Below are 12109 nucleotides of genomic sequence, written 5' to 3'. Positions count from 1 at the left end.
GCAATTTGAGCTAAGTTCTACTCTCCTTTCTGACATGACACAACAGGAAAATATACAAATAGCTTTGCGATGCAACTTAAACCCCTTTTAAAGGCTTCTTCATACACTAATATGCAAGAAACATTCATACAGACTGAAGAAAGGGAGAAACCCAAATGTAAACATTTTGATACAACTATATGCAAAGTAATCAAGACTATTTTAAAAGGTCTATCCTTCTTTTAAACCACCCCCCTTTTCTTATGGATCCAATTCTATTCTGAATTGTCAAAAGAACATTTCACAGAATGGATGAGGTGGGCAGGCACCTCTGGAGAGCCTCTAGTCCAACACCCACTGCTCAAAGCAGGATCAGCTGCAGCAGGTTGCTCGCAGCAGTATGAGATGGGTTCTGAGTATCTCTAACAAGGGAGACTCCTGAAGGCTACCACCAGCCTCCACATGCCCAACTAATTCTTCCTGGTAAGTATAAGTCCAGCAAAGTGTCTTGCCTTGCCAGCTGCTCAATAGCCTGCTTTAGGTTGCCAATTGCCATTTGCCATACCTGAACTCCAGAAACCTCCTGGATTTCATGTGCCCTGTTATGATGCTCTTCCAGCAGATATCAAGGGGGTTAAAATTCCCCATGAGGACCTGGGCCTGTGAACATGAGGCTTCTTCCAGTTGTCTGAAGAAGACCTCACCGTCTTCCTGATCAGGCACTCTGTAGCAGACAGCTACCACACCACCACCCACACTGGTCTGCCAGCTAATTCTGACCCTTTGGCTCTTGACTGGTTCATCACCCATCCCACAGCAGAGTCCTGTGCGGTCCTGCTGTTCTCACATGAAGGGCAGCTGCCCCTCCTCTCCTTCCCTGCCTGGCCTTATTAAAGAGCCTGTATCCATCCATCACAGCACTCCAGTCATCTGAACTATCCCACCACATGCCCCTCATCCCAACAAGACTGTAGCCCTGCAACTCCACATAGACCTCTAATTCCTCATTCATATAGATCAGAAATTTGATTGAGAAAAACTTTCCTACAGATTCTTCAGGGAGGATGCCCCTGTTACCTTCAGACTGTTCTTAAGACTAAAGATGCAAAGTTGAATACGACATTTTTAATCAACTGAAATGTACAAATCCACCACTTCAGAAAAGCTTCTCTGGAACCATGAAGAAAAACAACCTCATGAATCAAGAAACCCATTACTAATGCTGTTGTTTAACCTATGATACCATGAATCACAGAATTCACTTTAATACATTAAGGATCATGAAGACGACGCTTGGTTGAGCACCTGCACTTAAGCATTGATTTGTTTTTTCTATCAGTAAATCTGCTAGTTATTTCTTTGTTGTTTCAGCATATAAAAATATGTATATAGTTGTTAAGATCTGCTATAAAGCTGAAGTATGCCAAAGTTTAAAAGAAAATTAAAACAGTTCTATAATCAATGTGCTAATATCTGTAAGGAAATAACCAGACATAATTTTACCAATATTAAGATTGATACAAAGAGCGGGGGGGAATAAAACAAACAGAACACTTAGGAAAAAATCAATTGAACATCATGAGCATTTGTTTGTTCAACTGTGTGCAGTGCAGAAGTATGTATTTCTTCACAATACATTCATTAGTATGACTTGAGGATTATAAAGAATTCAGTTAGTATTATCATTCAACAAGGACAGATACAGTATTAAAATTACTGTTCTTAGAAGACAATATACTCTAAAGAAACTAAAAAAATTCAGATGTTAGGAGGCACAAAATCAGAAGAACATCACAACTGAAGCACCTTTATAATAATGCAAAACTTGTTGAGAGGAATTGTGTACTTCAAAATACTTTTAAATAGACAAAATAAATTAAAAAAAAAAAAACTAATTTAAAAAGAAATCACAAATGCATCCTGAGTTCAGACAGGTAACACAGGAAAACAAAAAAGGTAACAAAGATCTCAGATAAGATTTTTATATTGTATATGTACAAATTTCAGTCATATGATTCTGCTTTTATTATGAACAGATGGGTATGGCAGGTTTGAAACAGAATAGCGTGTGACATCCATTTGGGCACACGTAGTCCTTTATTTTCACGTGTAGCAATCACAAAAAGGTTTTCTGCTTTTTTCTTTGGTGAAAAACCTAACCACATGCAAGTTTGAATGACTACTTAGCAGCATGACATCTGTTCTGTTCTTGTGTTACCTGTGGGCTTAAGAAGTTTATAAATACACACTTATTTAATATTATATCTAAATATGAGACTATTTTATCCCAAGTAATACATTATTTCAGAATGAGTCACAAGTAGGTATCTACTTAAATCAAGATATAAACTTTAAGATTTTCATACATAATTGATAGCTTTGGGACCCTTCAGATGGTCAACTGCAGTCACCTTATAGGGGTCAGAATTTGAGACTAAGCCTCAATACCTTTTGAAATATCAGATCTTTTTTTGTTTGGAACATATAATGCTCCATAAGACTGGCACATTTCCACATGGCATATATGCTGCCACACATGTATAAAATAAAACCTCCAGATTCACTTTGGTTTGGGGCTGAGGCTGAAATCAACATGTAACTGGACACAGCTTATAGGTAATTTTGCTTAATATGCTCTTACTTCCAGGTAAACAACCAAGATCTTATCTTACTCGTCCTTGAATTTTGCATTTTATTGGAGTTGTATCCCTATTCCAATCTACAAGTGTGCAAAACCTCTAAATTTCTTGATCATTTTATGAAATATATTCCAATACCATAAATAACGCATGTATTAGCTATTCTCTCCTTTCACGGTCATGCCACACAGGCAACAGTGGAGTGTCTGTGACTAAATATTGTGGAACCTGGCTTTTAAAAAAATTAATAATAGAGAATTTTGAGGTAAATGTCAGAGGTGAGCCTATAATTCTTCCTTTCACAGATACTGTATTTTACCTTGGAAGATATTTTTCCTCCTTGGCTAGTTCATTATCTCGTAAATTAAACACAAAGGAAAAACAGGGCTTCTCTGACCAAACCTTTCTCAATGCAACGACTTTTCCGTTTTTAATTTTGTCCTTTGAACATGTGAGGGTATTGAGGTTTTATTATGATGTTTGTTGTTGGTCAAAATTCTTTGAAGCCCAGAATACGTTTTGGTTTGTCTTTTCCTTTAATAAAATATGTTACAATGACAAATACCATTCTCCTTACATAATTTTACAGATTAAGTTTGAAACTTAATAGGTTGCAGCTGTATCTTCCATTACCCTTTGATCTTTTAGGTTAATATTTTCACATTGAAAAGGTTTTCCTATTTCTACGTACTAACAACATGAATACAGAAAAAGAAATGGAAGTATTTTTCTGCTTTTTTAAGCATTCACAATAGGAGCAATGCTCTTATCTACTGATTACTTACAAAACCCACAATAAAAGTCAGGGACTCTAACAGGGCAAGTGGAATCAAAATAAGTCACCAAAGAGAGAACAGTTCCAGACATATGCCTGGAATTGTCTCTCCTGAGAAGAAAATAATTCATTAAAGCAGAAGGAATGCTGACTCAATTAAGGACTATAAGAAGTTAGTTCATTCTCTGGAAAAGAACTTCTGAAATACTTGGACCCTTACTGATGAAAAACTCAGGTCAGCTTGAAAGAATCTTAGAAATCCAACATAATTTTTAATTACCTTTTAACAGAAAAAACCCAGAAAACAGTAAGTATTAGAAGACCTTTTTAAAATCCTGTGAAATGATCTTGTACAAAGTGAGAAATATGACCTATCTGTATAGGTTTGAGATCTAGCAGACCCTAGTTCTTGGCTGCACAGGACTACCTAGCATGCATGTTCCTGGGCAGAGAAAACAGGAGAAACAGAAATTATTTTGTATTGGGCTACATACCTGCATTTTTTTATCTTGTTCATTTTCACCTATCATTCCTGTGCCACTAACACTGTCATTTCCATCAATAGACACCTGAAAAATGAAATTGAAATGGGAAAAACATTTACAGGTTATTTTTATTCATCTGAAAAACAGGTTACAGACAGTTCCTGAGGGCTTATTATTTCATAGCTCTCTAGCTCCCTCTTGAAACATGGTTATCCTATAGTACACTAGCTTACATGAAAATCACCACTCGTAGCACCTGCATTATAGAATAGGTAAAGTGAGTACCTCAAAGTTGTATTAAAACAAGGTAGGAAAGACTGCAAGAACCAAGTATGTTAAATTAACAGACTGGCAAAAGTATTAAAATAAATTCATAAATTTAACAATACTGAGTTCTGACAGGAAAAAAAAAAAAGAAAATGTTGACTTCTTTTATAATAGGGATGTATCTCTCACTCCCTGTTAAGCAGAATTTACTTGTTTTGACCAGCAGGACTCCTTTGGAATCAAAATACCTAAGACAATGTGTTACATCTCAATTCGAAATAGTCAAATTACAACAGCTAAGCAAAGACTTGTGTATTGCTCCACAGGTTTATTTTTAAAAACAGTCTACAGGAGGAGAAAGGTATTGCTGCTTTCCAAGGAGCTTATAAAAATATCTGAAAGAGTATTAGATGTTAATTTGAAAATTTTATTTAAATAAAAATAATTGCCCAGTTAAAAAAAAAAACAAACTCTCACATACATCAACTCAAAGAACAACATCTTATTAGTCACTGCAGAAAAAACTAATTTAAAGTATAGTTTACGTAGTTTCCAATTCCTTAATTGCCTCTGTATTGAGCACAGGCATTCACAATACTCTCTGCATCCATTACACTCAAGGCTGAGATTGCTGCACCTAAATCTAGCCTAAGTGATTTTTTTTCTTCTCTAAAATAGTTTGGCAGGAACCCTGTCTCAGCTGGTATGCTTATGGCCTTTCACTAGGGGGTCATAGCAGGCTCCTGAGAATGTTAACGGTTGTGGGAACTATCTTGCTCAAAGCATCAGCTACCAACATTTCGCTTGGAGACTAAAGATGAACTTATCCCATAAAAGGTTTTCAGACTGTACTATCTTTCTAAATTAGATGATTGTGAGCAATATACTTTTGGCAACTTTAAGCTAAAACTGCGAAGAGAAAAGTGCCCAAGCAGATGCAAGTTTACATTACAGAGAGACTGCAAAGAGAGTCTGCAAGCAGGTAATTCTCGGGTGGTTATTTTTGAAGGAAACAATAGCCATTTTGGGACCTTCTCCTGCAGAATTTTTGAAGGGAGGGGAGAGAACCTGCACAGAAAGGAGACTTGAATCACTTCATCCTGAACCTCCTGTTGTTGGTTAAGAAAGGAACTACTGACATGAAATTCAAGTTCATCAGTGCCACTGGAAACAAATGATCCAAACAGAATGTGCATGCGTATGTGTAGACATACACAAATCCCAGGAACTGTATGTACTTTTCCAGTAGCTGGGATGTTGCAGGAAAACAGCTTATGGAAGAAAAAGTATGTGTTGTAACCTCTTCACAATTCCATTACATATCTTCTGACTTTATGTTCACTGAGACCAATGTCGTCTTTTTTCCTTGGTTGCTTTGGGAGGAAGGTGGCATTGACTTAGCCCAAAATTAAGAGGACTCTAGTTAAGTCTTTGCATGTACTCTGCAAGATACGGTAAAGTAGTACTATGCCTAAAGCAGAAGCAAGGGACAGTGAAAAATGTACATGTTCCACCACTTCCAGTGAGCTTCTCTGTAGTCTTCTTGGATCTCTCTGTATGAACTCTCTTACAGAATTTCTACACTGATCTTGGGCAGGCTACTGATCTTTGCTATTTCTGCCCGTTATGTAGGACAGGGGAACAGAGAACCACCACCATTCTCCAAATCCACCTTTAAAATTTTCTTTGCCCTGTTAAGTTTTGAAGAGAAAACCTTCAAAGTTAACAAAAAAAGCAAGACACCCAATTTTAAACCTCTTTTTTGCAGTATTGGGAGAATTCTGGAACGATTCCAAGGAAGATCTTTGAGTTCCTCCTAAAAGACTGTCTCAGATTCTAAATAAATCTTTAGTCTGCCTTCAATTAAGAACATAAGAACACCTATACTGAATCAATCTAAAGGTCAATCTAGTGTACCATTTTGTTTCCAACAGCAGCCAGTAACAGATGCTAAAGAAAACAAAAGGAACAGGCCAAGCACATAGTGATACATTCCCAGAAATATTCTCCAACCTCCAAGCAATTTGTGGCTTAGGAACTTCCTGAACTAGAAGTCACATGTTCCTATCTAATAGCCCTGGATACATTTTTCTTCTATGAATTTATCTAATTACTCTTCGAATCCAGGGATGTATTAGCATCCACAACATCCTGCAAGCAGTGCCATGGCTTAACTTTGTGCTGTTGGAAATAGTATTTTTCCCTTGCTTTTCTAGAACCTGTCACCTGACAGTTTCATCTGCTGTTTCCCAGTTCTTACACTGGTAAAGACAATGACAAGTCACTACTCTTCTTTGTGCCACTTAAAATTTTATAAAATTCTATCATATACTTACCTCATGTATTTCATGTCATCATTGTTGCCCCTTCCTGTACCTTTTTCAAGGTTCCTATACCAGCTGCTATGAAAAGTATACATTGCCTCACTATGAAACGTACACGGACATGGAGTAGAATCACAAAACCACATTTCTCCTTTTAAGAGAAAGACAGGGTTGTGACGATTGAGCTATTATTTAGTACATAAAACAGGTGCAAGACTTGGAAACTCACTTCTACTGACTTTCCCTGAGAGGTTCTAGCAGTACCTTTCAGAATAAGGTTCTGAGATGAAAGCTTGAAGAAAATAAATAGAATTTTTCCTAGACACACACAAGTACTCTACAGAAAACAAATTCACATTACAGAATTAAAAAATACATGTTGAGATAAATAGGACAAAAATGCAAATTTATTTATATTTGCATTTCTTCTGTTTCTTCTTCACCTTCTCAAAACAGAAACTTAAATTATGATTAATATAGCTCCTTGTTAAGAAGGACAAAGTTATGATTGATTTAAACCTAAATTAAACAGTATCTAGGGAATGTGTAAAAGCTTGTCACTACAGCTCAACTAACCTTGAATGACCTTTTATTTTATGAAATGTTAAGGCATAGCCAAACACAACACAATCTGACTGGCTCTCTTAGGATCTCTCAATTGTAATAGACAGAAGCATAATGGAAAGAATAGTGTATAAGCCATTTAATTATCCTAACTGGCCTTCTCCCAAAATTTGACAACTCGGTGACACTAGAGGACAGATTTTAAAATTTATTCTACTCTTTTTCCAGAGCAGTACAAGCGCTGATGGTAATCATCCAGCAACTGGGACACTGCTAAACCATAAAGTCATGGAAGTTGCACCGCCCATTATTACACTTACATCATGCTTTACAGAAGTCCAGTAAAGTGGACAACATGAATCTTAAGCATCATACTACATTTTACTATTGAAAGTATGGATCAAAGAAGTGTTTTCCAAACTCAATAATTGCCTAATTGTCTATTTTACACTTCATACCATGCATTGTCCTTGCCCAATACAGCAGGCTCTACTCTTCTCAATACAGGAAAAAAATCAAAAAATAAAAATCCAGCAGTAGTGCCTGAATAAGAATAATTTCACTTTGCCCTTCTTTCCAAACAGTGTCCTCTCAAGGGCTCCTTTCCAATACTATATTTTAGAGAAAATTATTACTTAGTTGTCTAAATCACTTTCCAAATCAGTCTGACATTTCAGCGTTCAATCTTTTGTTCTTTTTATGCACCACGACACATTAGAGCTGCCCATGATAGTGAAGCACTGTCATGACAATTTGGTGTTCTCTCTTCTAAGAGTCTGAAGACTCTCTTAATTATCATTTTAATTCTTGGATCACAGTTGGCTTTTGCTGCCAAGTATCTTGTGATGCTACATTAAAACATTATGGATAGAGAAAATGTCTTTCAGTATACCTTGGCTGCATATTGTTCCAAAGCACTGATGGTATCTGGGTCAATGGCAGCATCTCCTGTGTGAAGACCTGCTACTGTGCCATCAGCTTGAATAGCTAAAATGGTATCTGACTGTGGCATTTGCACTGTGTGGTGAATGTAGGCAGTAGTTCCATCCTCCAGCTGGACTGCTTGTAATGCACTCTGGTCATAACTGTCTGAGAAATAATATTACAAAGTGTTATTAAAGAAAAGGAATAGCAATGTCTGCAAGTTACATGAGAAACTACTGCAGTTCACGAAATGTCTCCTGAAGTCATATATATGTATGAAATATATGAGAAACATAAACACTTGAAATATTACTATGAATAGCACTGATGAATTTTTTTTCCAAGACAACACCTCCCATAACTTTATTTCTGCACACTTACAAAAGTGCAAAACCATTTTTATATTGGTCTAGCTTCATTTACAAAGGAAACTAGGAACACAAATATGCTTTCCATTTCATATTCACTCATAATAAAATGAAAATAATTAACACATGTACTGATGTCAATACTTCAGATTTTAGAATTCATAGATCTGATCATTTTAAGAACAGAACCACACAAATATGCAAAAGAAAAGTCACCCTATATGTTATGTGTTTAAGAAAGGAATTCTTTATTATATTCTCTCAGTATTGCTGATTACAGAATGTAATTCTTGTCACTCTAGTTTAAACAGACTTAAAATATTTACTTAACTTTTTGTAGAGAAGTAGTACTATTTCCAAGACTAGTGTAATCATCTTCCGCAGAAATCTAAGTTAGCATTTAAAATAAATATGTCTGCATTCTTTACGTCTGCATTCTTGACTGTCAGCTGTCATGTTTTCTGCCCTACCACCTAATGGCAAAATCATCAATAGCATGATCTTTAAAATTTAAGTCAATCACTACATTCTTTAGCTCGAGAGGGATTGATTGATTGATTCTTACCTGCTTTCTCATTTTCACATGCAATTGTTGCTGAAATCTATATAAGGCTTCCATTCTCTACTAACATGACATATACCTACTTTAATGTGATCCTGGGCTAAAAAAAAGTGAAACACACTGGTTTTGATTCTGTTTATAACTGTTATATGAGGCCCAAATAAGGAACAGAACCAGTCTCATTTCAACAATTTCCAGATGTCACAAAGTAAAAGCAACAAGTAATCTACATTGGGAATCACACTAAATGACATCATAGTCTAAAAAGAGTACCATATTTTATACTGCTGAAGTTCTGTTGAACTCTAATATAATAAATCACACTTCAAAAAAAAAATTACCTTTCGAAGTGTGATGAATAAATGCTGTAGTTCCATCTTCCAGCTGAACTGCTTGTCCATCTTCCAGACGCAAGCTGTCCCCTGTTCGGAAGAAAGAATTACAATGCTTCAACAATAGTATGAAAAATCCATTAATTGGAAATATTAAACACTAAATACCTAGGATTACAAAATACCTAGGATCTCTTCAAGACTATTTCCATTAAAATAAGAAATCAAGCTATTATAATGACCGTTAATTACTTAGTATCAATATTTACCAGTAATACATTATTATAGAATATATTTCTTGTATTATTACACTTACTGCTTTTAGGCATGGGTACATGTTGAACATAAGCAGCAGAACCATCTTCTAATTGAATCACTTGGCCATCCATTAATTTACCATCTGAAACACACAATTAGAATTCTTAAAAAACATTCTGTATAACTGTATAACACATCACAGTTTAAACACACAGTTGATACTTTCTGGATTAAAATGTCAATAAAATATCACTGAGAAATAATGTTTGGTAAAGAGTAAGCACAGTATAACTATACAGAGGTTTAAAAATTCTGGGATTAAAAAAAATAGAAAAGGCCTGATGTCCTATCCAGTAGTCATGATGTTGATATTTGGGTTTGAAGTGTAAAGATCATCTCACTTCTGATTGACTTATGTTCTCCATTTGATACTGGCATCTTATTAGTAGCAGAAATAAATATTTATTTTATAGTGTTACTGTAATTCCCAGCTGGAATGGGAACTTCATAAACATTGTACAGATTTTGCCTGACTTTACAATCCAAAGGGGTTTAGAATCCAAAGACAGGGTTAAAAAGGGGAATACGATTTCAATACCAGTCAGCTTCTAGTCATTTACTTACCTTTAGAATTGTGCTGTATGTAAGCAGTGGAGCCATCAGCAAGGGTAACTGCTTGCAAACTTACACCTTCCATGTTTTCTAAGTTGTCACCATCTAGCAAGGAAAAAAGTTCATATTCACTATTACCAGCATCAAACCCTAAAAATCACAACTTAACCACCTCCATAAATGATTACAACCCGTTAAAGCATAATGATTTCAGAAATAATAATAGGAAACAGTTCTTACTTGCCTTCTGGTTTCTGAACATTGAACACATACTAGGGTCATATGTTCAACATTTTGGTCTGTAAACATGACAGCTAGAATGTTATTTTCCTTAACTAAAAAAGTTCCAATGTCACTGAATAAATAACTACAAAGCTGAGGTTTTAGGAGAAATATTAATTAGCTTATGAGTGTCAACAGTGAAATAATGATACATATACTTGTATTGATAATTTTGTTTTGTACACTACTACCTGTTATTAATATATATAAATCTATTTAGAGTAAAACACAGATTTAGGAAAAAAGTTTTTAATCACATAAAATTATAATGAAGCTGTCAGAAAAGATCAAGTTTAAACCAATCCTAGATCACCAATCTATTTTAAAACTCAACTTGTTTAATACATACTTAGATATAAACTGAAGTTACAAAGTATAAAACAGCAAAACTATAGTGAGAATAAAGTCAGATTTTGTATTTCCTATTTTGGCACATTTAGACTCCTATTATCTTAATTAAGAGATCATTTCCTTTCAGAATTAAATTAGTGAACTTAATCTCAGTTAACTAAGAATAATTTCTGTTAGATTTTTCATTTAGAACACACTACATAAGTTTTAGCATTGTAACTGAATTTCAAACAGAAAAGACACAATAAAGTAGAGGTATTTTAACCTGAAGGTTCACCTTGCACAGCTACAGCTTCTGTTAGACAAAGAGTCACATGCTGGGCCTCCATTCCTCCTCCAGAAAATTCAGTCATTCCCTGAGAGTCTCGATTTATCTGAGCTAATAACATTGTCTACCTAAAAAGAAAGCATTCACAAAACATAGATAGAAAATTTAAATACAGACCAGAACTAGTTAAAGACAATTCAAGTTTAATTAGATTTTATACAGCTGTTACAAATATTTTATGTTACCTTCCGCATAAAGAAGATGCAATGAATGATTGACTTACCTGGAAAATACTTCAGAGGAAAAAAAGTTACTTGAAATAGGTAAATATTATTACCTCAATTAACTAAGCTGCTAACAACTTCTGGTAGCAGTTACTAAATTGAAGTGCATCAACCACATTTAGATTTCAGTTAAATATGAATTATTCAACCAATGTATAAAGAATAATGGTGGTAATGACGGTATAAGTAATGATATCTTTTTGTCCCCAGAATTAAAATAAAGCTGACAATTCACCCATGGTCACCCATGACAACAGCAGGGCTTTAACTTTATAAATTAAACATCTCTCTGGTGCCAGTAAGAGGTTTAGAACCTATCACACACTGGGAAATACATACTTCATTAGTAAGTCTGACTGAATGATCCAACTATTACCCTAAACTTTCCAGGAAGGTTTCTGTTTAAAAAATAAAATAAAATAAAAAAAACCTCCTTGAAAATAATAAAGTATCTCATGATAAAATGCATTAGTAAGACAACAGGTTAGCGATTGGTAAGTGACAGTCACAACTCTATATGTATCTCTCAGAACCAGATACAGCCATCCCTTTGGATACTGATTTTTTACCCAGGCATGTTTCAATATGGGAGATTAAGAAGTCTACTGAATCTGAAAGGCTCTTACTAATTTCCAGTATTACTAGATTAAGAAGCTATAAAGGAAATATATAATATTGCATTCTACTAACTCAGATGTTGGCTTTCACCACAGGGAAAAAAAAAACCAGACCAAACCAACCAACCAAACAAAAAAACAACCAAAAAAGACTCACTGAGTTCTGCAAGCCCTTTAGTTAATGTAACATACACTTAGACGTGGATGAAAGAAAAAAG

At 35.0% G+C, this 12109-nt stretch overlaps 1 protein-coding gene across 9 annotated transcripts in view; it reads right to left on the bottom strand.

Moving 5' to 3' along the window:
• ZNF143 (zinc finger protein 143) overlaps nt 1–12109 on the bottom strand; it is a 50832-nt gene that overhangs the window by 26139 nt on the left and 12584 nt on the right. For 8 of the 9 annotated variants that reach the window (XR_003926842.2, XR_003926848.2, XR_003926849.2 and 5 more), the window contains exons 2-7: nt 10988–11118; nt 10102–10194; nt 9536–9619; nt 9229–9309; nt 7926–8122; nt 3888–3962 (exon numbers count right to left, since the gene is read on the bottom strand). Coding sequence is in view for 5 of the 9 variants with exons in the window: in XM_030038315.2 (XP_029894175.1) it covers nt 3888–3962; nt 7926–8122; nt 9229–9309; nt 9536–9619; nt 10102–10194; nt 10988–11111 (654 nt within the window). In the remaining 4 variants the exon portion in view is untranslated. The remainder of the gene's footprint in view (nt 1–3887; nt 3963–7925; nt 8123–9228; nt 9310–9535; nt 9620–10101; nt 10195–10987; nt 11119–12109) is intronic. The other variant, XM_030038319.2, reaches the window with a different exon arrangement.

Source organism: Aquila chrysaetos, chromosome 16 (assembly GCF_900496995.4).
Source record: "Aquila chrysaetos chrysaetos chromosome 16, bAquChr1.4, whole genome shotgun sequence".
Lineage (NCBI taxonomy): Eukaryota > Metazoa > Chordata > Aves > Accipitriformes > Accipitridae > Aquila > Aquila chrysaetos.
Note: the sequence above shows the minus strand (reverse complement) of the source record. Positions and strands in the feature narration are given on the sequence as shown.